The sequence below is a fragment of the Phodopus roborovskii genome, unplaced genomic scaffold, assembly GCF_943737965.1.
Source record: "Phodopus roborovskii unplaced genomic scaffold, PHOROB, whole genome shotgun sequence".
NCBI classification, from domain to species: Eukaryota; Metazoa; Chordata; class Mammalia; order Rodentia; family Cricetidae; genus Phodopus; species Phodopus roborovskii.
Window position 1 is genome coordinate 29353432 of NW_026126469.1, and position 27792 is coordinate 29381223.

At 42.9% G+C, this 27792-nt stretch overlaps 1 protein-coding gene across 1 annotated transcript; it reads right to left on the reverse strand.

The window, feature by feature from the left end:
- Positions 1 to 1065: 1065 nt before the first annotated feature.
- Positions 1066 to 26898, reverse strand: CUNH3orf52 (chromosome unknown C3orf52 homolog). The gene is made up of 6 exons (XM_051190938.1): positions 26776 to 26898; positions 21296 to 21425; positions 9067 to 9194; positions 6698 to 6768; positions 2850 to 3031; positions 1066 to 1818 (listed from the first exon to the last, which is right to left on the reverse strand). The coding sequence occupies exons 1-6, from the start codon at positions 26896 to 26898 to the stop codon at positions 1814 to 1816; spliced, it is 639 nt and encodes a 212-aa protein (XP_051046895.1). The 3' UTR covers positions 1066 to 1813.
- Between the last annotated feature and the right edge of the window lie 894 nt (positions 26899 to 27792).

Sequence of the window (27792 nt, forward strand, 5' to 3'; positions counted from 1 at the left end):
CAGTTTCAGTCCATCATGACAGGGAAAGAATAGTTAACAGCAGCAAGAGCAGAAGGTAGGGGCATCTACATTATGGTGGATGGGGAAGTGGAGAAAGAAGCTTGGACAAAGAGACTGGCCTGCAGCCTTCCAACCATTGCCTCCAAACCATTCTACAGCTTCCCCTAAACAGTATCACTAACTGTGAAACAAGTATTAACACGTAAGCCAGTGGGGGACATTGCAGATTGGTACTGTAACACTGGGACAGACTCCTCCCACTCTCCCTGGAAATGAGAGGACACAGCCAATCCCAGCCCAACCTGGCCAGGCTTCATCATATTCACCCAGAAGAGGAAGCTGCCTCTGTGTACAATCACTTCTATCCCCTTTTCCTGCAAGACAATGTCCACCTAACACACGGCCTTGGAGATGGAAGGCCTGACAGACAAATGGCAAGACAACAGTTGCAAAAATAATTTATTGTAAATGTTTTTAAGTCGTTATATATTAAAATTCCTCATTACTTTCAAAACAGTACAGGCACAGGGAGGCTCACAATTGGCATGTACAAAATAAAGGGGAAGGAGAAAAATCTACCCATTTCAGTAGTTTAAGGGACTATACTGAAAATGAAACAATAAATTACAATATACTTAATTATTATTACTATAGTATATAGTAGTTAAATAAGAAAGCAAATTCACATTGTTCACAACCCTATACTTGACACAGACTCATACACAGCTGCCTCTCACAGTGACCTACATCCATGACTAATCTATCTGAGGTATCAGGCTGGGGAATTTCTCATTATACAAAAATGAAACTATCCCAGAAAATTTCCAGGAAGACAATTTCCAACAAAACAAATATTCTATGCCCTCATGATAGGCATCCTTTATCTACAGGTGACTGATATAGTCACTAACATCCTCCTTGCCTTCCAAGGGACAGGCATGCCCCTTTCAACAGTTTCCAAAGGACAGAGATTCTCTGCTTGGTGAACATCTGCAGTAAGACATGCAAGCAACAACTCAAGATAGCGTGTCCTACAGAAAGGCAACAACACAAAGCTAGTATGTGGTATCAGTGGCAGGAATTAAGCAGTCTTAATGATCTTTTTATGGCTTTTATATAAAATAATAATAAAAAGCAGAATTGGTGGCAATCTTAAAAGATGGCAGCATGTTCAAAACTCACAGACTTGGGTTTTCTAAAAAAGATACTGAGGCAACTTAGGAACAATGAAGAGAAGAGAAACATTAACATGTTTCTGTATGTAACACATATGCCTGAGCTCAGTTGTCCATACACCCAGGGATAGGTGGTGGGGGTAGATGAAGGTATACTCTTTAGGTCTTGGAATTACCTTCCTCTCCCTCCCACCCTTGACTTAAAGGTCCAGCAGATATAATTGTGAATGAGGAGAGGGCTCGAATAAGCAATTGACTCGGCTCCCTCTCCTTCCCCTGACTGCTTGTTTTCTCCTTGCCCTGTCAGTGCAGGCTAACAGAACCTGCCTAAAACAAAGCCAGGTGCTATCCTTGTGCTACAGGGAAAGCATCCACGTGCAAGTAGAGGCAGCCAGTGCCTCAAGGCAGCAGGAATCTCACACTATGGAAGCTTTGATTCACCCCAGACCTCATGGAGCTCTGGAACCCAGCCAGGATGCCCCTCACACAACAGCTTTCAGGAATCCTGGATACAGAGCCAGACTTCCTATCTGTGCCGAATGAGTAGGGCTGTCTCCTCCTGCTGGTCACTACTAGATAGGTTTCTGAATTCTCTTCATTCTGAAACTGCTTTCTGACATAGACCGACCTCCGCCGTTTCATTCTAGAAAGAAGACAAAGATAAAGTTACTGCCATGCTTAGTTTTTGTTGACAATTTGACCCAAACTAGAGTCACCTGGGAAAAGGATCTCAATGAGGGCCTGCTAGATTAGGCAGGCATTGGGGAGGCGGAGGTGATTGAGTTAATTGAGGGCTCAGTCTGAAAGGGGGCAGCACCATCCTAGTCCAGAGCTCTGGGTTGTGTAAGACCAGAGAAACAGTTGAGCATGAAGTGTGAGTGCGGTCATTCCCCTCTGCTCTTGACTGTGGTTGTGATGTGGATAGAAACTTGAAGTTCCTACTGCTCTGAGTTTCCTGCTGTCACAAACTGGAACCTGAAATCAGGGTTGATCCCAGCAGCGGAAGTGAAACTAGGTCAAGTCCCCAATTTTCAAAACCCAACATTTGGGTTTATTATGGTTTTCTTAAGTCTGAGTATATAATCTTAGGTCAAATTGCAATGGCCATCAATTGTAAATAGAGAAATTTTACTCTCTGGATGCATTCACAAATACACACATGCGTATAGGTAGATATGCATGCATGCTGGACACTCTTCAAAAGGCAGATAACACTTGCCTTCTTGGATGCTCATTTATTTGCAAGATAATTTAAAATTTTTTATTTTGGTATGATTGGTGATACATATGGTATATCCTATATGAAGGACAATAAATAAAGTATGAACACCTCAAACCACCTTCAGTGTGCCAGGAGAAAGGCACAAGAACATGGCGCTAGGCAGCTTAGACAGAGGCACTCACAAGGGCCCTGCTGGAGGCTGCATGGAGAGAGCCTGCAGTTCTGCTATGGGGCTCTCAGTCACCATGGTTTATTTTTTCCTACCGTGCCTTCTCACTACTCTGTCTGATCACAGGCTGTAAGCCTCAGAGCAAGAGAGTGGTTTGTGGAAGAGTGAAAAGATAATGATTTGACACAATACAAGGCATCAACACTGCCAAACAAGGCCATCTGCCCCAATATGTTCTCTTAGTCATCACTCCAGGTTCCGCTTGTTTGCTTCCTCTACTTACCATAGAGCAAGAGGGATTCTGGATCTAGCCCAAGACTCTCGCAACTAGATACATTCTTATCGTGGAAATTCTGCCGCATGATGCCAAGCACCAACTCTTCGCTCATCATGTAGTCCATGAAGCCATCATCTTCAGCTGGAACTCCGAACTGCAAGTGATAGGTTACCGTGGCATTTTCAACACTGAAAAGCAAGCCATTAAAACATACAGACAGACATTTTAACGGGTAAAGGGAATCACAGTGACGAGACTCAGAAGCCACTTTTAGCATTAACACTTCTTCAGCTGTACATCTTCCTGGAACCAGCTCCAGATGCCATCACACAACCTCCAACAACTGCTCACACTTTAGGGGTCCACTAAGAGTTGCCTTTAAAAGGGAAGGACACAATCCAACTATCATAAAGAAAGACTGAGAGTTGGCTTGTAGCCATCTACCATCAGCCTTTCATCCTGTAGGGCCTGACCTTTCCTCCTCCTCTGTCCCCATCTCCCTGTCACTATGTGTACTCAACAGAGCTGGTCAGGTTAATGAGTGCTTTAAAAAGGTTTATTTATTCTTTCACAAGTTTTCACACACACGTACACTTTGATCACACCCTCCCCCAAGTTTAACCAGTTAACCTATAAAAATGATTATGGTCTGACCCAAGGCTCATTACCCTAACCTAGTTCCAGACCTCTTGATCTCCAAAACAAATGCCCTGTGGACCAGGAGTGAGTCATACCTCCTGCGTTTGGGGGAGCACTCCCCCATATCCACTTCCAGAGCTCCCTAAGGCATGACAAAATCTTACCTTTCAGTAAGGAGACTTATGGAATTTTTAACCCTGAGGGGGCCTTAAGCCTTTCATCTTTCAGAACATTTTTTCCCATTTTTTTATAGTGAAAAATAATTATAGGTCTATCATTAATCAGTAGCTTAAGTTTCTCTTTAGACACTACCTCACAGTTATTTTATTTCTATGGTCAAGATGACCCAGATTAGGCTCAGCAATAAAAAGAAAAAAAGGAATTAACAGGCAGTCACATCAGAAAGATTCTTCTAGGCAGAATATCATAGACACTTCAGTCTCTCCTGAGTTAATGGGTCACCGTGCTACTAAGGATAGGCAAAGAGCTCCCTCTTGAGGCCAGATGTCACATAGGCTAATGACTGTACACTGTATAATGCAGGGGATGATGACTGTAAACTTTCCCAAAGAGAAGTGTGCTGAGCTCTGTGGACCAAATGAATAAAGACATTTAGACTCTTAAAAAAGCCTAGGTACCAGGATGCCACTAAAGGCAGTCTTAAAGGCCCCCCCCTTTTTTTTAACTCCAATCCAGCTACCCTAGTTTGAGGGTGTCCTTAATTATCCCCCCAGTGGTATGATTTATCACTGCAGAGGATGGGCTGGCTGGCAGGCAGCATTCCTGTGTGCTCACTGTTAAGGATATGGGCCAGCTGATGAAACGGGGCCCGAGTGGAATTTCAGAAGAGCAAGCTGGAAGCCAAGTGAGAGCATCAAGCTACCTGATCCAGTCTGAGATCTGCACCCCTGTGGCCCCTGACTCCCCAACCCCAACGTCCCCAGATGGATTTATAAAAGGCAGAAATTTGAGGGAAGATGCTTTTCTGTGAGCTTTACCACAGCAGCCCACCACTAGAGTGGCTCTAGCAACCAATACAGCGAATAGTATTTTCAGGTTCCTGTTGGGCCAGTGCTGGTCCAGGTAAAGAACTCTCTGTAGACACAAATGGGTGTGTCGGGGACAGAGATGCCTTTTCCCACATGCAAGGGCATCCTTTTAGATATGGTGACATTTGTTTCTCAGGTCAATAATTTCAAAATGCTAAGTAAGCTTTTAAAATACAACAAAATTATGGGCTGGGGTGTGGCTCACTTGAATTGTTTGCCTGGCATGCATGAAACCCTTCAAGCCCCAGCAGTACATAAAATCTGGCATGATGACACATGCCTATAATCCCAGCATGCTGTGGCAGGAGAATCAGAAGTTTAAAGTTAACCTTGGTTATGTGAGTTTGAAATCAGCTGGACTACATGAGACACTTTCCCAAAAAAAAAAAAAAAAAAAAAAAAAAATTTCACCAGGTGGTGGTAGCATACTTTTAATCCCAATACTTGGGAAGCAGAGGCTGGTGGATCTCTGATTTTGGGACCAATTTGGTCTACAGAGCAAGTTCCAGGACAACCATGATTACACAGAGCAATTCTGTTTTGGAAAAAAAAAATATTTTTGCAGAATTTCTTTATTGGAAATACTAAAGTCCTTGGGGATTTTCTCTCTGTCTCTGTCTCTCTGTCTCTGTGTGTGTGTGTGTGTGTGTGTATGTGTGTGTGTGTGTTGGGGACTCTGTGTGTGTGTGCTCTGTGTGTGGGGGGGGATGTTAGATCCCCTAGACTCAGAGAGAAGGTTGTGAGCTGCCAAACATGGGTTCTGGGAACTGAACTCAGGTCCCCTGAAAGAACAGAAGTGCTCTCAACAACTGAGCCATCTCTCTGGCCCCCAAATAACTTTAAAAAAAAAAAAACAAATTCTGTAGGAGTTTGGGTATTTAGCTGAATAAATAGAGCACTTATCTATCAAGGAAGCATAAGGCCCTGGATTTAAGCCTTGGTTGCAGGGGAGTGGGTAAGGATTGAGGATTCTCTAACAATAAGTCTTGACCTGATTTTCAAGACCTGTTTTGCTCAGTTTTCTGGTAGCTTTCTCCAGGGTCTACTCCTACCCATTGTATACTAATCCCTGATCCTCTATTCCATAGCATAAGGACAGATTCTCGGAAAGACCCAAAGGCTCTGGGGTGGGGGAAATCACTCCCCACTCAAGCTACTTGGAATTGAAAGACAATTGAGTGAAGCATGTGAGATCTGACTATGCTACTCTCCCTTTCCTACTTTCATTTCTGCGCCAGTGATTTCTAACTAAGAGTGGTCGGGTCAGAATTGGGCGGCATACAGAGACTTGTGAAGAACACAGAAGATGACCTCAGACTTCAGATCCTTCTGATCCTACCCCATAAGGTCACCACTGGCGTCATGGCTCCCCTCCGTTCTACTGGTGTTGTGGCTTGAGTAGGAGAATCCCAATATGTAATACTGACTTTGATGGCTACCTCCCAGTGACACCCAAGGAACAATTGACAATAAAGCTTTGTCACATAAACCTTGTTTAAAATACTCCCAGTAATCTCTGCTATATAAAACGATAATTAATTAAATGACTACACCCACACACTCTGATCTAAATTCCCAAACTGTTACAAATTTCATGGGATTAAGAAGAAAAACTTGATGAAGATATACATTAACACTGTATACAGTAAACATATACACAGAAAAAAAAATCAAGGCGAACTGTTAGGGTTGTTAACTTTGTAGGAGTGAGTGTGATTAGTCATTGGTGGTACACTAAAAGCAGGAGGCAGAAGATAGACCTGATTGGCAGGTATAGTTCTAAGTCATTTTGGTGCCACATAGATCATGTCACTTCCACTACATCACTCTCTGACATTTATATCTATTTCTGCCCTTAATATATTTGTGTATCTTTTGTTAAACAGGAATGTTTCCCTTAGACAGGCTTTTCCTCTCTATGTGTGACCTTAATTGAACCACATAGTTAGGCTGTGATTTCTTTTTTATCTGCATTGTGTAATATCAACTGAGCTAAGCAGTTTCCAGGAACCATCCCAGCACAACACTGTGATTCTATTACCAACCCCTTTCCTGCACCAGAGCTCAAGGATATCACTGTGGGTAAGCAGTGATGAGTTGGGTAGAGGGATGGATGTTCCTCTGAGAAAGATAGCAAGACCAAGATGTAAAGTTCTCTGCTCTTACCTGAAGTCCACGATTTCAGCAGAAGTAAAATAGCGGCTCAGGGATGGTGACTCTCTATACATGTCCGTGAGCTAAATGTGCAGCAAGAAAAAAAAAATATGTATGTATGTAAACACACACACACACACACACACACACACACACACACACACACACACACACGTCTCTGGCAATCACCCTACATATCACCTACAGAAGCAAATGAGTTCAGGACAAAGTGGAATTCACCATAGCTGGGAATTCACTTGTCTAGGAGCTTTGGACTAAGTAAGAATGTGTAAGCTGACTACAAATCAAAGCTCAAGTTAGCACTCGGTGAGTTCTCAATGTTCCAAATACTAGAGTCTCAATGAAAGCCAGAATGCTGATCCCAGCATTCTGAAAGCTAAGGAAGCTAGACTTCCCAGGAGTTCAAGATAAGCCTAGTCTTCATAGTGAGTTCTAGGTCAGCCAAGGCTACATAATGAGACCATCAAAAAGATTAAAATGGGTTTATTGATAAGGTCCAGAGTTCTCTACATCACTTGGTAACCTTATGGTCTGTGACCCTCAACAGAAGCTCACGGAAGCACCATCAACCGCTGGGCATGAGGAGGAGGGGGATCAGCTCAACATAAGCCACACAGCACCAGGGACATCGGTGGTCATGGGCTTGTTTCTGTTGCTGAAGAACTTCATTGTTGGGAGAAGTATCTATCCTGAGTGTCAGGTCCAGCATTTCCCCAGTCAAGGGAACAAAATGAGTTGCAAAGGTATGGAGGCTTTGCACTAAAAATTGAATTTGTCCTTAAAAAAATGGTAACACCCATCACCTACACTTCATGCCTTCACCATTGCTATGCAGTAGCTCCATAGTCTATGATAGAGTTATTTCCTAATAAACTAAGTCATAGATTGAAATTACTAAAAGTCAAAAGTATACAAATAAGAGGGTAAGAGCAGGTAGACGTCACATAACCCAAATGAGGCCCACGAGATTGGGCAAAGGAATCTTTAAGACATAGGGGGTAGAGAGGCTAATAGAACACATGTGACATGAAAGAGAAAGGGAGAATTCTAAGGACAAACAAGTACAACAAGGATGGCGGCTAGAAGACAGGGGAAAGGAGCTGAGGGGAGAAACAGACAAAAAAAAAAGTATGTATATGAAAATACCATAAGGAAACCTGTTACTTTGTATACTAATTAAAAAATGGTAGAAATGCATTTAATCCATCTAACATACTCAACATTGTGGCTTAGCCCGGTACACTTTAAACATGCCCAAAAAGATTGGGCAGACTCATCTAACACAAAGCCATTTTATAATAAGGAGCTGTACTCATGTAAACAAATACAAATCCTCACTGCTTGTCATTACGGAATACATGGTGGAGGGAATTTACACTGTGTTCCTTCTGCATTTACATTGGAAAGTTAAAACCTTGTTCCCCAACACACTAGTTCTAGGATAAGTCAGAACTGGGCTGGGATCTAGTACCTCTCAGAGCATGGGAACAGCTCTGGGATTGAAGTCACAGCTACATCAAAAGCACCCACTCGTGTTCACCCTGAAGCCTCTAGCCAGACTATGCTCTGGCCTCTCACTTTACTGGTGGTGACCTTGTGATGAACTAGCAATTACCAGGCATACCTGGAAGGATTGGTGAGCCATGAATATATCCAGTAGGAAGCACTGTAACATAAATACCCAGTAGAACCCTATGAAGGTACACACCTTTCCTACCTAATCTCAAACAGGCTGGATAACCAAGCATTCTCACTTAACTCAAGGGCCAGCCACCCAGCCACACAGGCAGCCATGGAGTATAGTTTAAGTCAGAAAAGCTGGCTAGAAAACAAGCCAAGCTGAGGTCAGGCATTTCATAAGTAAGAATAAGCCTCTGTGTATTTATTTATTTGGGAGTCAGGAAAAACTACAGTGGAAAGCAGTTGAAGAAAACACCTAACATCAACCTCTGGCCTCCACATGTACACACTTGTGCATGTAAGCACACAAATGACAGGTACACATAGATTAAAAAATACCATCAACACTGTATTAACCCAGTATTAGGACATAACTACACCATTTTGTAACTATTTGATTGTTTCTCCTACTCATACTTCCCTGTAAGCAAGGACTATGTGGCCCCGGAACTTGGCATTACTAGGTCATCAGTGAATACAGGTTGGGTGAAATACAGGGCCAGCATGTGTAAAGGATGCTGTCTTCTGGCACACACAGCTGGAGGACGGGCCAGGTTCATTCCACTTGTATTTATAAGCACCTTCTGCTGTTCACTCTAGGGCTTTCCCAATCACTCTAACAGAACTCCTAATACCCAAACTAAGAACTCCATAAGCAATAATGCATAAGGCATAATCACCCTTTTAGTGAGCAAGTGATGCAATCCCTCTTCATTAACGCACTCCTCTGGAATCTTGAGCATGATGAAGAAGGTTTTGTTTGACGATAATACAAGGATTTCATTTTCATCTTCATCGATGTAAGTTACTAAAGAGATGGGGGGGGGGGTAAAAATAAAGGTAAGGCCATGCATAAAATCATGAGTTTAATAAAAGCAGATTCAGTGGTGCACACCTCTAATCCAGAAACACAGAGATAGGGGAACCACTTCAAGTCCCAAGCCAGCTTGATCTACATAGCAAGTTCCAGGACACCCATGGCTTCATGGTGAGACTGGATCTCAAAATATACAAAGAAAAAAATAAAAGGCATTCATTCTGTTGGCTTCTATAACTAAACATAACTATCCATACTCATAGAAGCTAAAATCTGGTCATAATCAGTAAGTACAAGCAGAAATACTTTCTTTGATCAGCAAACTAAATAAATAAATAATGAGAGGCACTAGGCAGGATGACCTCAACTAAGAATCTAAGCAATAGTGGAGAGGCTACCTTAAATGTCCATCCCCTATAATGATGACTACCTTAAATGCCATCCTAGAGCCTTCATCCAGTAGCTGAAGGAAGCAGAAGCAGAGATCCACGGTTAAGCACTGAGCTGAACTCCTGGAATTCAGTTTCAGAGAGGTAGGAGTGATGAACAAAGGGGTCAACATCATGCTGGGAAAACCACAGAAACATTTAACCTGAGCAAGTAAGAACTCATGGACCCAGACTGATATCTGGAGGACCAACACAGGACCAAGCCAGGGCCCCTGAACGTGTGTCGGTGTCAGTTAGGAGGCCTGGGCAGTCTATGGGACCTCTGGCAGTGGAACCAGGATGTAGCCCTAGTGCAAATGGATTTGGGGAGCACATTCCCCATGGAGGGATACTTTCTTAGCCTAAAGACATGGGGAAGGGCTTAGGCCCTACCCCAAATGACTTGACAGACTCTGATGATCCCTCATGGACGGTCTCACCTTCCCTGGGGAGTAGATGGGGGATGGGATGATGGGACTGGTGGGGAGCATGGAAGGATGGGAGGGAGAGGGAACTGAGGTTGATATGTAAAATAAGAAAAAAATGTTAAATAAAAACTTAAGAAGTACAAAAAGAGAGAGAGAGAGAGATGCTTGTCTTCATTGTGATAAATGTTTTGTTGGTTTTAGGGCAAAGGGATCTCTGACACCACTGAATATAGACCAGGGAAGGACCAGGCAGAAAGAAGTGGAAAAAACATGAAGTTGTTTGCAACATTGAACTTGAAGGTTAGCTGGGTACTCAGGTGTCGGGCCAAGTGCTGAGAAACAACATGGACACATAAGGAATGATCATAAGCAGCCTCAGTGAATGATCTTCCAGTTCTGAGCTGTCAAAGACCCTGATAGCACAGACAGGAATAGGGTAAGACTAGAAAATAAGGATCTGAGTGGACATCTCCAAGCATTCTAAGAGATGGGCATGAAATCATCACTCCAGCCTGGGTTCCACAGGAGAGGGATGTTGACGTCCTCTGTTTGCAGAGGGGAAAACAAACTTCACTTGGAGCCCCAGGGCCTGCAGAGCAACTCCTAGAACAATGAGCTCTCTGTTGCTTGTGTTCTAATGACTAGAGCTAATTGATTTTTAAACAGTTAGAGCTGAAGAAATGAAGGAAAACCACACACAGCCAGGAGCCCGGAGCCAGTAGCTGGCACTGGCATGCTTATTGCAGCTTTCCTGGCTCCACTCCAGCCTCACAGGCTTGCTCCATACAGGGGGCCACCTCATCCTCCCTGTGAAAAGCGTGGGCAACTGAGGAACCAGGTGATCTCAGACTTCCCCTTAAGTTCTGCACATCATAGGTAACCAACTCTGCCTCCTTTACGGGCCTTTGAAAGGACATCCTGGAATGCATTTAGTGTGATAGGAATGCAGATAAAATGCAGGGCTGTTCTGTCTCAAAAATCCAGGTGGGGAGCATTTGAAGGTGACACCTAATGTCAACCTGTGGTCTCCAAGTGTGCAAGCACACACACAAATGAACGTGTTCAACAGTCTTACCCAGCTACAGTAATGGCCAGTGTAGAAAAAAAAAATGCCCATGGACCCATGGACACAATAGATGCAAAAATATTAGGGGATCAACCAATTGCTCTCTGATTAGATTTAAGGTCCAGTCCACTAAAGAAAACTCGTGACTGGGGAATTCACAGGCCACAGGAATAAACATACTACTATTACTCTGCCAAATGGACACAAGGATAGCAAACTGTCTCTAAATCCCTATCTCTATATTCATAGATTACAGATGCTCTCAGACCTCACCAGAGAAGTGTTTTGTGCAATGGGGGCGGGGGGGCGGCATAGAAATTCAAAGCCTATCCAAGTGCAGAGAATATGTGTTGGTGGAGTGTTCAGCCATGACTGGACCTTCTAGTCACTCTACCCACCACCGAAGTTCAGAGACAATTGTGGAAGAAGGAACAGGAAGACAAGAATGATACAATGTCTTCTAGACATGACAGGACAGCTGCACTCATGAACTCATAGCAGATGTGGTAGATTGCACAAGGCCTGCACAGGATCAAGGTGATCAGCATTCTAACATAGAGGAAAGGGGGGCTCATGAGCTTCAACCCTCCAGGGGCTATTGGCAGTTAATAGCTTCTAGGAAAGGGAGATTCAGGGTTTTTTTTTTTTAACTTTTTATTGATTCTTTGGGGTTCACATCAGGAACCCCAATCTCATTTGTCTCTCCATTCCTTCTCATCTTCCCTTGCAACCTCCCCCAAACAATAAAATAAATAAATTTTAGAAGAAAACTATCTCATCTTGGAAGCATCTTAGAAGCTGTAGTGTGTCACAGTGAGTCACACATCTTACTCTTTAGTCCACTTATCTTTACTTTTGAGTGTTCATTGCAATGAGTCATTGGTTTGGCTCACGGCCTCTGGCTTCTGCTACTCTATCAATACTAGGCCCTCACTAGGGATATCCTGTTGCTGCGCTGTGTCATGGAGATCCTGCACCAGCCCCTTCACGTGCTCCAGCAGATCATAGAAGGGGTGGTTATTAGGGTTGTCCTGATTCTGGGCCTAGGTGGTGGCTGGGTTGCAGCCTGCCAGCTCTCCCTCACCCTCACCAATAGGGTGAGTTTGCCAGCACTGCCCCCCATTCCCTTCTAGCTCACCCAGTGTTGTAGGCAATAAGGGGTGGAGCCAGTTCTTCTGCCATCATGCCCTCAGGGCCGGCTCACCTATACCCACACTACTAGGTCAGTCTACTGTGCTTCCCTGATGAGATACAGCTGGTGAGGAGCAAGGCCAGCTCTTTAACTGGCAAAGAGAGTTCTTTTCAGGTGTGGCCCTGGTAGATCAACCATGCTTCAGGAAACGGTCCTACTCCTAGGAGTATACTGTCTGCACAAAATAGACTTGGTAGGTTATTTTTTAAAACGAACAACAACAGCAAAAAACCCAAGGACATGAAGTTGGGAATGGGTGGAGAGACAGGGATGGCTGTTCACTAACCCACCCAAAAATGGAATGTCTTTCCTGACTTCAATAATCATGGATTAGCTTTGCTTATTTTGGATTTTAAATCAGGGAAACCGTACTAGAAAAGAAAACAAACAAGCCCAGCATGATGGTATGTACTTCCAGTTTCAGTTCTGGGTGGGGAGACAGAGCTACAGAGCTCACTGGCCACCCAGCCTAGCTTACTTGGTGAGTCCGAGGCCAACATGAAATACTATCTAAAAAACAGGATGGATGACCCTTGAGGAATAATAGTCAAAGTTATTCTCTGGTTTCCATACAGGCATTCATACACAGACATACACACACAGAGACACAAACACACACACACACACAACACACACACACACACACACACACACACACACACACACGAAGTAAGAATTCTGACACTTGTCAGTCTGCTGTGATACACACATTTAATCTCAGTACTCAGGAGGTATAAGCAGGCAGATCTCTGTGAGTTCAAGGCCAGTCTGGTCTACAGAACAATTCCAGGACAGCCAAAGATATGCAGAGAAACCCTGACTCAAAAAACAAAGAAGAGTAGGAGGAGGAGGGGAAATCATCATTTTCCTGACACTCATTTCCAAGAAGAGAGTACTGTGAGGAGTTGGGGACAAAGATTGATCCATAAAGAGTTGCAAAGCTGAACTGAGATTGCCAGCCTTGGAAAGGCCTGCTCAGGGTGACTTCTGGCTAGCATCAGGAGCTTGGGTCTGAACGAAATTCCCATTAACCCCTCACTTATAGAGATGACCCACTTATAGAGATGACCTCATATACTTGTATAAACAACATGGTCAACATTCTGATAGTCTGTAATTTGCCATACTCCAGACAGAGGCTATGAAACTAACACCTAATGAAAACCTGGGCACAAAATGTCTAGTGGGAATCCAGAATAGATTTTGCATGTGCCTAGTCACAACTTGCTGCTGTAAAACTTGAGTTCCAACACCCCCACTGGGAATGAACTCCAAAATCTCACTCTAATTCCCTGTGGATTCCATTAATAATAAATGTCTTTATTTAGTGGGTAGTTGTAACTATAAGTAAGCCATGAGTACTGTGTGCATGCCTAAAAATACACTAACTAGTTCTGGGGAATATCACACACAGAGGGTTAGCCCTGAGTTTTGATTTGTTGTAAATCATTGGATATTTTTGTCTGACTGTAAAAAGTATGCCACCTTATCCAAAAACTTCAAAACTACAAAACAATGCAATCCAACTCCAAAAAAACCAAAGAACTCCTTGTATCACTTGCTTTGGTTTGGAACATCAAAGCCCTCCCAAAGGTTCATGAGTGAGTGATGCTGCAGTAGGTATCTGTGAGCTCTCTACCTACCACATAGTCTTCTCTCAATGACTCTGAAAGAGCAGGCATGCAGCAAGATGTGCTAGAGATACCAATAACTAAGAGCAGGCATGCAGCAAGATGTGCTAGAGATGCCAATAACTAAGTGCTATACTCAAGATGCTACGAAGAGACAGCAAGTTCAAAATGAGCTTTCTAGGACCATCTCTGATAACACGTACTTAGCTTATAGCTTAGAAATAACTCAGTCTCTGCAGAGACATGGCTCTTAAGTGTGTTCATGAAAATAAAAATAATAATAGACTTGACCTGCCAGAATAATTTTTAAGCAACTAATGAGAGTTAATACAAGCAATACTTTCAATGGAGATGAAATGAGATGCCTTTAAAAAAATCATAGACATTTCCAATACAAGGGAGGAACATGATGACAGATTTTCAGCTCTAAGATGAAGCTGGAGGGAGAGCTATTAAATTCTAGATGATGTCAAGAGGTTAATAGAGCACTGTTTGGAGTCCCTGGAGAAGGTAGAAAATGTGCTTGTACCTCAACTCACAGTTTGGATCAGTTGAAACAAGAAGAGCCTGGAGGCATCAAGGCTACTGGGTACCATACTGGGAAGCTTATTTAGCCTGACAGTGGAGGAGAGAAGTAAGGATGGAGGAAAAGGACAGAGGCAGAGCTGGTTTAAGTTAGATAGACTTGGATTTAACACCAGACTAGGTACTTATTAGCCATGTGTTGTTGGGGAGGTTACCTAAATCTCTGAAGCTAGCCTTTCAACAGAAATATTAACACCAATGTTACAAGTGGAAGTAAAGATGAAAAACAATGCAAATAAATTATATAGAACAGAATCACACAATGTCAGGGACAATCACCACAAAGGAATGATTGGAAAGATTTGGTTACTACCTAGAGAAAGAGAAAAGAAACGAAAATGATTCTATGGTATCAAGCCTGTCCAAGAAGAACAGCTATTGCACTAATTACTAAATACAGTCTGCTACCATTTTATAGGTTTTACCTCATATCATTCCCAAGTTCAATGCCATTATTTTCATTTTAAAAAGCTTAAAGAAAATGTATAATTTTCATGCCAATAAGTTAATATGTTTTAGGGTCAAAGTACATTAATAGAAAGATTCAGAAATCATTTTTATTTTAGCAATGTAAATGTTTTAAAAGCCCAGATGATTAGGGAATTTGTCTAGAGCTACATGGCCAGATGGTAGCAAAGCAAGAGTGTGTGGTCTCCTTGAAACTACAAAGAGTGAGTGACAGGGGGGAGCTATGCTGGGCTCTTAATGTGCACGTTCTCAAAGACTCAAATGCTGAAACCAGTTACTGGGATGACTGATCATTGTAAATGGGATTACTGCTCTCTCTCTCTCTCGTCTCTGTCTCTGTCTCTGTCTCTCTCTCTCTCTCTCTCTCTCTCTCTCTCTCTCTCTCTCTCTCAAGGCAAGCCCCAGTGACCTGTCTAGCCCCTTTAAGCAAAGACTGGAAAGTATCAACTACAAACCAGAAAGTGGCTACTCCTAGATACCACATCACCTGGCACTTTGAACTTTCTAAGCCTCTGGAATTACGAGTAATTAATTTCTAATTTTTAAGGTGACCAGGCTCATGGCATTTTGTCACAGTAAGCTAAGAGGACTGAGACAAAGTACAAAAGTATACTAGTATCACTAGATAATGACGGATATGGTTACGGTTAGTTCTAAGTGGTAATATCTTCCAAAAAATATCTCTAAAACTCAGCAGCCTGTGTAGGTGTAAACAAAATTTCTCTCCTACAGGGTAGACTGCTACCCAAGGTATCAATGAGCTCTCCAAGAGAGGAAAATCAAAAATATGAAAGGTGACAGAGTTAAAGAAAAGCCTCATGGACCCACAGTGCCAACACCACAAGCAAAAATAACAAAAATAACCCACCTCCAATCAGTGGCACAAGCCTATAACCTCAGTTCCTCACAAGACTGAGGCAAGAGGATCATGTGTCTGGGCAACTTGGTAAGGCCCTGTCCAAGCATAAAGCTGGCTGTGGTGGCCTGTGCCTTTAATCTGAGGCAAACAGATCTCTGTGAGCTTGAAAATAGCCTGCGCTATACAATGAGTTCCAGGCCATCAAGAATTACAGACCCTGTATTAGAGAGAAAGAGACAGAGACAGACAGAGACAGGCAGACAGACATACAGATAGACAGATGAACAGACAGACAGAAAACTAAGAGGGCTTGGAGATGTGGTAGAACATTTACCTATTGTGTATGACTCTACATTCTCCTGTGTGTGTGTGTGTGTGTGTGTGTGTGTGTGTGTGTGTGTGTGCCCATATGTATATACAGTCATGGAGTTCTGTAGACTCAGGGAGTACAGCATAACTAACAAAGATGACAGCTACAAACAGGACCAAAGGAGGATAAAGGTCAGACTTCACCATCAAATAATTGCTAGTCACCTGGGTCCAATAAAACTTCCGTCAACAGATACGAGAGGTCTAGATATATTCAGAGCAAGATCCAAAAGCAGACTCACCTCTAAGTTTTTCAGTAAAAGCAGAGAGAGAAAGCAATACCTCCATAACATGGCAAATCCCATGAAGGAGAACTTAGAAGAACCGTGGGATGCTTATGATATTGTGTAGGGAACACAAGGAAGAATTGAGTCTTGGGAAGGTGGAAAATTCTCAAAGATGTGCTGAAAAGACTACAGGTGAAAATGTGAGGCAACTTTAAGAAACTGGATCTAGGGAACAGCAGTTCAGCTCCTGCCCTGAAGGACCTGTGCAGGGTTACAGCTGTTCATGGTGTCTGCCAAGGATTTCCCCATGAGTCACCCAAACCAGGAAGTATCTCCCTGTGAAAACAGTCTGCTAGCTTCATGGGACGCCAAAAGATGAAAGTCTCACCCTCTATTGAAGAGTGGAGTAATCCAGTCAATGCTGCATCGCTTTGGAAGTCCCTACTTCAATCATGTCACAGCATTCCTTCCTACAAAAGGCACTATGAACTAAGAGGGGGTCAGCTGTAACGCTGGGGGGGGCATGTGGGAGTCATTCAGAGTTCTCTAACTCTACATCATGTTTAAGCATTCACCTGTTTGTCACGAGGAGTTTCTCAGTGCATGGTTACTCTTTTCTAACCAGGGTACCCGAGTGAAAGGATCCCGTGAAGAAGCCTGAGTGGTTCTCCAAATTATCTACAAAGAAAATGACTCTGAAGGAAAGAAGATATCCCCCTGTCCTGTGTGTGTGGTGGTTTGAAAGAGAATGGCCCCCATAGGCTTATATATTTCTATGTCTAGTATCCAGTTGAACTTTTTGGGAGTAGGGGGTGTGGCCTTTTGGAGTGGGTGTGGCCTTCTTGAAGTGGGTGTGTCAGTGGGGGTAGGATTTGAGATTTCAAAAGTCCCTGCCAGGCCTAGTCTCTCTCCATTTCGCTCCCCAGCCATCTCCCTCTCCCTCTCTTTCTCTCTCTCTGCCAGCAGATCAGGATATAGCTCTCAACTACTCCTCCTGCAACATGCCAGCCTGAATGCTGCTATGATCCTCACCATGATGATAAAGGACTAAATCTTGAAACTATAAGCAAGCCCCCAATTAAATGCTTTCTCTTATAAGAGTTGCCTTGGTTATGGTGCCTCTTTACAGCATAGAATAGTGCTTAAGACACCCCCTTTAAAAGCCTTCACACAAAAGATTTTATAATTTTTCGGGGAGAAGGAATATAGTTCATTAATAGAATTCTCTGCAGAGCTGAACAATCAGTTCTCCAAATTCAACAACCTTCACTAGACCCTGCCCATAAAGTTGTCAATTAAAAAAAAAATCAATGTCAGTTGAATCTTGTGGCATGATGGCCTCTTATCCCTATTGTGTACACAGCCAGTACACCACTCTTGAAGCTGAGTTGTGACTCTGAATTATCCATCACTTCAACTGTATAATTAGTTCCATCTCAATGTCCAGCTTGTTGGGCAACTAAAGAGCCTTTTGATTGGAGTTTCAGAGATTTGAGAGAGGAAAGGTGGGACAGAACAGGGCAATATGGATCCTGAGGGACATTTTATCTCAGTAAATCTTGACCGCTGGCTCTCCCAACACCACTCTTTTCTCTGTTTCCCACACAGTACCTCAAGTTCTGCAAATATGTGATTCATATCAATGGGCTGGGCAACTGGGCAGTGGCTGATGCTTGCCAATTGCCATCCCAGAACTACTAGCAGAGCAACCCTGGGTGGGGCTGGAATGATCATACACACACACAGGGCAGCCTGCTGTCTCCATCCTTTATAATCTATTCAATCTGGCTCCTATTCAATCTATTTAATCTTTTTCATCTATTTTAATCTATTACCTAACTAAGATTCTTCCATGAATTTTTAGTGATTTAGCAAAACGATGTTAAGACCTTCAAGAAAAGCTAATCTTAAAAACTGATCTCAAATTATTTCAAAATGCAAATCAGAGATTAGGAAACATAACAAACTATTACTGATATATGTTACCATCTTCATTAGAGTTACTATTGTTGTGATGAAACAGCATACCAAAAGGCTTTTTTGGGAGGGGGGTTGTTTGGGTTTTGTGTTTGTTTGTTTGGTTGGTTGGTTGGTTGGTTGGTTGGTTGGTTGGTTTGGTTTGGGGCTTTTGCTTATGCCTCCACATCACTGTTCATCATTGAAGGAAGTCAAGACAGGAACTCAGGCAGGCAGCAGGAGCCTGGCAGCAGGAGCAGAGGCCATGGAGAAATGCTGCTTACTGGCTTGTTCCCCATGGCTTGCTCAGCCTGCTTTCTTCTGGGCCCTTCCCCATCAATTCTAATTAAGAAATGCCCTGCAGATTTGCCTACTGCGTGATCTTATGGAGACATTTTCTCAATTGAGGCTCTCTCTTCTTCAGTGACTCTAGCTTGTGTTAAGTGGACATAAAACAAGCTATTTTCAAATCTAAGGTCTTTAAGTTGTTTCCATTTCTTTGGTCTATCATGATTTTCCCTGAAAGCCCTAGACATGCAAGATTCCAAACAAAATAACTACTTCCCAGAGAGGAAAAATAGATTTATTTTACAGATATCTTTTATAATATTAACATGTTAAAATGCAAATTTGTAATCAAATTAAAGTTTGTCCTATAATATTAAAAAGTTATTTTGTACTTTCAAGTACAGTGTTTCACATCTCCCCAAAACCTTTTGAGTGAAACTGAATAACTCTCTGCAGATGGCTTTTTGTAGGGTTGATTTTTAGTTGAAGTAGGGTGATTTCTAGAGAAAAGACAGACATCCAGTCTTATGTTTCAAGTCCTGAATATTAAACCACCTGCTTCATGATTGGCTCTTTGCTTGCTACCAGGCAAATCAGTCAACTTTCAGGATTGCACCAGACACTGGAGATGGGAGGAGACTGTGACTCAGCTCTGGTTTCAGTGTCTATCTGTAGCAGCTGATGTGAAGACAGTGAGGATGGTCATAACAAAGCCATCGTCCTCAGCATGGTGGAAGAGGTGCCATCACACCTCAGAGATGCTCCCTGCCTAACTGAAGCTCACAGCCTCAGGAAATCACCCATCCTACCTAACCCACATCAGCTAAGACTGGAGTGCTTATCTGAGAAACTCAAAGGCTGTGGAAGCTTCCAGGGGCTATCACAATGAAGGAAGAAACTGTCAAATTGGCTTCCTGAAAAAAAAAAAAAAAGTGCCCAAGAATCCCTTTGGAGAGACTCAGAGCTCCCTGACCTTGTGATATGTTTCTGTAACCACATTTGCTCCTAAGAACCTGACTCAGACCTCTTGGGTCACATCACCTTAGGAGAACCGCAGCTCTGGATGAACACTTCCCACCTGACCACTGCCATGTACCAATAAAACAATTCCCCCATCCCCCACTTATTTTGATGTAAAAATTATTTACCTCATGGAGTATAGTATCTTTGTGCATCATAAAACTTTGAAAAATACAGGGAATAATTCCTAAAATAGTAACAACTTAAAGGCTTTAAAATGCTGTAGAAGATATACACACTATCATCACTGTATAGAAGACTATGTTGTAACCAATACATAGACCGTGTATATTGTTTACAAAGATTTTAATGACCTGGTAAAATTATCTTAATAAAACATTAAAATCATGAAGATGGGATAGAATGTAAAAATATGATCTCCAGTTAAAAATGCAAGTAAGAAAAAGAGAAGAACATGTGACAAACTACTAACAATATGGGAGGGGACAGCTAACACTGTATTGCTTTTAATTCAAAACACACAGCCATAGAGTGAGATAATATATATATAAAGCATATTGTTAGTGTTATACAAATGTTTGCTTCATGGAAATATTCAATGCAAATTTAATAGTTACTTATAAAATAAGCTAAAACAGTGACAGCTTATTCAATAAGTGGCTCTCAACCTTCCTAATGCTATGACCCTTTAATACAGTTATTCATGTTGTGACCCCAACCATGAAATTATTTTCTTGCTACTTTGTAACTGTAATTTTGCTACTGTTATGAATCATAATGTAAATATCTGGTATGCAGGATGTCTGATCTGCAACCCCCGCAAGGAGTCACGGGTAACAACCTACATGTTGAGAAACACTGGCTTATTGCCACATATCTCATTAAAGTTCTTTTAAAACTTTCTCAAATATATTATTATTTTATCATTTGGTACCAAATATAATAAATGATTTTTCTTGAAAAAATTATAAGGAATTTCTAGCAAGCAGGCATTAAAATGTAATAAAATGTGGATTAGTGTTCAAGTTCACAAATTTTAAGCAGCAGAAAGATGGCCAAGGGTTAAGAGCCCTTAGAGCTCTTTCAAAGACTCATGTTCAATTTTCAGCACCCACACAGGGCAGCTCACAGCCTGTCTCTAAGTTCCTGGACTCCTGCAGCACCTACACTCATGTGCACATATCAACATCTCTCTCTCTCTCTCTCTCTCTCTCTCTCTCTCCTCTCCTCTCCTCTCCCTCTCTCCGCCCCCCCACACACAGGAGTGGGGAGATTTGTGTATATCTCATACAACATATTCCAAGCTAGTTTTGTTGTATTTGATTTTCGCTTCTGTTTTGTTTTATGAAACAAGGTCTCACTTGTATCCCCTTGTTGACCTCATGCTCACAATATAGCCCAAGCTAGTCTTTAATTAAAGATGCCTTCTCACCTTAGCCTCTCAAGGACTGGGAGGGATTACAGGGATAAATCATCATGCTCAGCTGCCCAAGCCATATTTCAGTTCATGTTACAAATAGTATAATAGCAGTGAGCACATTTTTCATTTCAGTGTAAGTCGCAAGCATTCGACAAGGTCTTCAAATATGTCAACATGGTCAATGGACTCCTTACCTCCTACAAGGCATAAACTTATAATGATCACTATAGTGAAACACAGGAAAATGGTGACAATGGCCATCCACAGTTTACATTTTCCAACCACGGTCTTGTTACAGGGACTCCAGGGACTTTCTTTTTTCATCTAGAAAGCAAAGGGAGATTGTGAGGTAGTCATTGGGTTTCAACAAATTGTCTCAAAGTCCTACTAGAGAGCAGTGATGCAGATTTAAAGTCACCGGGCCCTTCAAGAGGACACACTACACTGAATCAAACTTGCAATGGGGCCTCAAGAGAGGAAAGCCAAAGTCCCTCTGGGGGTTCTGACATGGAGACAGGAGGCAGGGTTTTTATTCTTGGAGTTTTAAAATTTTGTACTTATTTCTTTTCTTTCATTTTCTTGCTTTTTTATTTATTTTTCTGAGACAAGTGTTCTCTGTGTAACAGCCCTGGTAGTCCTGGAACTCACTTTGTAGGTCAGTCTGGCCTCAAACTCAGAGATCCACTTGCCTCTGTCTGCCTACCAAATGCGATATTAAAGGCATATGCTACCACCACCCGGTTTGCATTGTTTCTAACTAACATGAAAACTGTATATATTTATGGAGTTCTCTGAGATATTGCCAAACCCATGTGCCATCGATGGTAGATCCACCACCTCCAATGTTTATCATTTCATGTTAGGAACTCCTCTCAACTAGCTGTTTTAAAATGTACAATTCATTGTCACCCATCATTGCTCTGCTGTGCTACAGAACACTGTGAGGTATCTCCTCTGTCTAACAGTGCCTCTCTATCTATTGATCACCTGCTTCCCATCCCTCCATTCCCTATTACTGTCCCTGGCTGTGAACATGACACTTCTGGTCTCTGCTTCTGTAAGATCAACATTTTAAACTCCAGCACACAAGTGAGAACGTGATATTTCTCATTGCGTATGGAAGGAAGGGTTTTTGAAGGTACTAAGAACCCAGGAACCACCAGGTGGTGGCGGTGCATGCCTTTAATGCCAGCACTAGGGAGGTAGAGGCAGGTGGATTTCTGTGAGTTCAAGAACAGCCTGGTCTACTAGCTCTACTGAGTACTGGAACAGGCTCCAAATGCTCCAAAGCTACACAGAGAAACCCTGTGTCAAAAAAACAAAAACAGGAGAATGAGAAGAAGAAGAGAAAAGAAAAAACCCAGCAGCCAGTACCTGGTGATTCATAACAGACTTGGCCAAAGGTACAACCTAAGGCTTGGGATGAAATGTCACAAAGTCATGAAACTGAGGTTAGAGAGTAAAAACCTGCTCACTGCAAAGCACTTGTATGTTAGCTTTCCCTTGCTGTACCACAATGCCCGAGAAAAGTCAGCTCAAAGATGTATTTGGGCTCTGGTTTAATATTTGGTTTTCATGGTTTGGATCCATGGCAGCTAACTCCATGACAGCACATCGCAGCAATGGGAATGTGAGGCACCTCATAGCAATCAATAAGCAATGAGAGAAAATGTCAAAGGAATTGAACACAAAATACAACCTTCCATGACATACCCCAGAGAATACTTTCTCCAAGTAGGCTCTACCTCCTAAAGTATCCAGTATTTTCCAATCATGACCTCAAATTATGAATTGAGCAATGGACAAGGCCATACATAAGTAAAGTCAAAACGCTGAAGATCCACTTACCTTACTAAAGGTCCATCACTGTACCTTGCTGAATTTGGAAACCAAACCTTCAACACATGAGCCTAGAGTGATTGCTCAGGTTCAACAACTAAGGGTTTCATTGCTGTTAAGGTTAGTTGGATCTAATTTGGTGATCTATTGGGAGGCCTCAGGCAAGTTTTCCACAAGGTGTCTTCTATATACACTTGCAAGCTCCACCTTACATTTGGCGATTGCATTAAATGGCTATGGAATTTAAGGCTTTTCTCTGAATACTGTACAAGAGATCCACCACCTCCCCATATCATACAGGATATGGACACATTGGCGGGACTACCTATCTCTGGTCCAAAGAGTTTTTCTTCTTCTTGGCTCAATTAATAGCAGTTATTATAAAGACTAGGAATAAACCTGTTGGTACACAGGAGAATCTGTACTTCCATTTCTTCACTCACTGTGGCATTTGATCTAAACATACACTTTATCCAAACACAAAGAGACAGTTGATTCTTGTACTGGATTGAGTAATGCACAGCAATAGGGCTAATTTGTTAGTTCAAATAAGCCTTGATTACCACAGAACACTCCATTTACTTGTTTATTGTTAATACAATGATGATGCCATCACTTAAGACATCTGAGAACTGCTGAATCAGGGATCTTGTAGCTAGCCATAAAAGAAATCAAATCTCACCTTATCACCTACAATTTCTTTTGTATTTTTTGCTCAAGGGTATTAACCTGTGGTAACAGCAGACAACTTGGAGTTCAATGGCTTATATTCCTTTTCCTCTACATTCCAAATCCTGATTAAGTAAGGGAGAGAAATTCTTCACATACTCTCCTAAGCTCAACTTTTCCAAACAGGAAGACACCTACACTAATGGGATGCTTATGGCCTCAGTACTAGTCCCTGCTCATCATCCATTCACCCATCCACCTACAATTCCCTTCATCAGCAAGATCTGCCACTCCGGTTCTCACGTCATTTAAAAATACATATATTACATAACTATTAGTAATAGATATATTACATATCTATTAGTAATACATAATTTGTAATTGAGGCAACTATAGATGAAATGATATAAATCAAGTCATATGTATTTATCTATGCACCATAAGATCAATTAACAGGGGCCAACAAGACAGTTCAGCAGATAAAGGTCCTTGCAGCCAAGCCTGACACCCTTAGTTTGATCCCTGGGATCACACATGGTAGGAGGGAAAAAAATTAACTCCAAAAAGTCATCCTCTGTTTTCCATATGTACACCATGGCACATGTACACACACATTCACATAAAGGAAATAAATGTAATGTTTTCTTAAAACTGATTGACAGCACCGACCTGAGACTTTGGAGTTCTGAGTCCAGATTTTAAGGGGTCCCACTAAGTAAGCCTGAACAGCTTGGTTGCATCTCTGGGCCTAAGTTTCTTCACTCAGTTCTTTCATCTGTCAAACCAGAAAACCAGCTCTTCCCCTCCTGTTTTATTTCTGTCACTGTGATAAAAACACCCCGAGCAAAAGCAACTTAGAGGAAGAAGGAAGGGTTTAATTTGGCTTGCACTCGTAGGGCCATAGGCCATCATTGAGGGAAGCCGGCAGGAATGCTGCTGGCCAGCCCCCACACTGGCTCATGCTTAACCAGCTTTTGTATAGCCCAAGACTACCTTACCTCCCTGGGCATGGTAGCCCCATAGTGGCCTGGACCCTCCCATATCAGTTGACAATCAAGACAATCCCTCACACACATATCACATGCCAATCCGATAGAGTTTCTCAACTGAGACTCTCAGGTGATTTTAGGTTGTCTCAAGTTGATGGTTGATGCTAAGTAGGACAACCTCCTTCTACGTTGAAAATAATTACTACATTTGTGTGCTGCAGTATTTTACATAAGATAGGTACAAAACATATGGCATAGAAAGTATATGGACTTAAACAATCATCAAAGTCAGAGCTATCATCACACAACTTAAGACCTTGACACAAAAATCTTAAGCATCTGAAACCTGGGCTTGTGCAAACTAATCCTTATTGAACAACATTAACTGACCATTCATGTTGAAATTAATTTCCACCTCTGTAGAATCAGAGGGTGACTAACACATAGGGGTGGGGGATTGAGATTTCTGTCCATTGTCTCCTTATTAAAATATCACCATTCCGGCCGGGCGTTGGTGGTGCATGCCTTTAATCCCAGCACTCGTGGGGGCAGAGACAGGTGAATCTCTATGAGTTCGAGGCCAGCCTGGTCTACAGAGCTAGTTCCAGAACAGGATCCAAAACAATACAGAGAAACCCTGTCTCGAAAAAATAAAATAAAATAAAATGTCACCATTCATGTATTTCTAGAAGGCTCTGAGGGATCTCATGGAGCCTTTCACCCCCACTCCATCAGTCACTGAAACTTTACTTCTTAGTGACCTACAATGCTATATCACAAGGAAGTCTGGCATGTTTGTATACATCTGACTAACAAGGAAGTCACCAGGATAGGAAAGCACACTCTCTACAAGGCAGGTGCTAAGCAATTGTAAAATTCTGATACTCAGCATGGATTTGGCATGTCCTCAACTGTTGTCCACAGGCAGTTCAGGGCTCCCAGAAGCCTAAATGGAGCATATATATATAATGTTACATCATCTCACAGCCTTGTTCCACCTTTTTTCTCTTCCTGGAGAATGTCTGAAACTTTGGGGATGTGCTGGGCCTGAGGCAATTAGTTCTAATTCCCATGGCCACATCCTGCCCTGGAGAATCACACAGAAAGTTCCTGGATATGGCTACCTGCACTAGCCTTCAGCCATATTTTCCAAACTTCACTTATCTGTGGACCCATTTCATATAAACCTAAGGTGCCAACTTATTCCCCAAGGTACTTATGAAATAAGATATTGCCACACTGTCTCCAATAATCAGTGTGGACCAAGAGTAATGTTTTCAAGCTTTGAATTTTCTACTAAAATCAGCACTTGGGCACAAGAGAGATGCAGGGTGAGAAGACCCAGACTAAAACGATGCATCCAAAGAGTGTGCCTAGTAAACCTAGTAACCTTGGGAGTTAATCAGAAGACAGTGGCTCAGAATTCAAGCTCTCGGATCTTTCACAAGCATTTGATCTGTGGATAAAGTTCAGCCACTGCCATGACTGAATCAGCAAAGAGTTTAACCTACACACCCCAAGGACTTTCTCAGAGATGAAAAGACAGCAAGGCTAGTCCTTAGGTAGAACTTTAGTATTATTTGCTTTCTTCTGAGTCTGTAAAGTCACCAGGGCCAACCCTCAGTCTGGCCTCAGTACTTTCCCTCCTGTGTTCTTCGCCTATCTCTGTGCTGGAGGAAGAAGCACTGACCAAAGTAGACGAAAATGCGTGTTTGAAGGTCGGGGAGGGCGAGGACATGGAACGTGTTTGAAGGTGGGGGAGGGCGGGGACACAGAACTGTTAGAGACAGAAGGTAGTGGACTGAAAGCCGCCAGTGGTGTGCTGAGGGAGAAAGTGGAAGAGACAGAGAGGGGAAAGGGGGTAAAGAGAGTGAATACCTTTCTACCCACCGCTTTCTTTTTAAGAAAAAAACAAATTTAAAAAACCACCTAACTTTCAAACACCACCTGTACCTCCAAGGCGTCTCTCTCCCTTGAAAGGAGCAGCCACGCCCCACTCCATGGTTCCTGAAGTGTCTCTAGGTGAGGTCTCAGTAGTGGAGGGGTCTGCCTAAGGCATTCTTGCCTTCTTTCTCCTGGCTCCTCTTTGTGTGTCCTGGGCGCTGGAAAGGATCCCTAGCGCCCTTAAGCAGTGTCAGGCCACTTTCCTGGGACACGTCTGAGTCCCAAGACTTTACCTGGACCGAGGTAGGGTTCTCAGCTGAGCAAGGCTGGATCTGGAGGCTGTTGAGAGGCGTCTCCTCTTCCAGGATCGACAGCTCCAGCTCTTCCTGGGGCGCTGGGGCTCTGGCCCCTTCCATGGCAACTCAGGACAGAGGCTCTGCCGAGAGGCAAGACCCAGGCACCTAAGGGTGCAGAGTCCAGGACAAGGAGAGTCCGACGCAGTTCACACTCCACCCATCTGGCGTGGCAGGTAGACCTCCGGTGGGCGGCGCCAGATATACCTGCGGTTACTGGCCTGGAGGGAAGGGGCAAAGGCAGCCAGTGGAGGCTCTCTAGCCTTGGAGAGTTGACCCTTACTCCGGAAAGGTAGATACTGGTGGGACATTCCTGCCTTGGGCTCCAGAGCAGAGGAGGGCTGTTTTTCTGGTTTGATCAGGGTGCTGCCAGCAATGCCTTTTCCTGTGCACGGAGACCCAGACCGGCTCACATAGCCTGATTGCAAGCTGGACTGTGGCAAGGAAGGGGTAGGCTGGGCTGCTGGATCCGGTCCCCAATTTGCCTTCTCCCCGACCACTGTGATGCGGAGGCTTACTTCAGTCCTCACTGTCTAGAGAGGTTGTTCATCTACCGAATCAACAATTAGCTATGAATAATCTTCTGTGTGCCGGGCAGGCTGCTGGTTTATGAGCACACGAAAATGAATGATACACAGAAGCATAATTCCCCTTGCAAGCCGCATCAGGCATAGGGACAGCGTCAGTATCACTGACAGTAGTTAGGACAGCCTATTTGGGAAGTCAGCTGCTACAAGTTAGTTCTCCATGCACAGAGAGTGAGTTACTCAGGACAGAAGACAGTGGCTGGCAGAAGCAAGAACTTATGTTTATGATTGACTCGTTATTGTTTATCTCTGAGAGGAAGAGCTATAAACACCCCACCTTGGGCGAAAGCACGGCACTTGTGTCGGTAAGCGCAGGCAAACACACAATGCCCTCCACACCCTATGCATAGCTTAGAACTGGCTTAGTGAG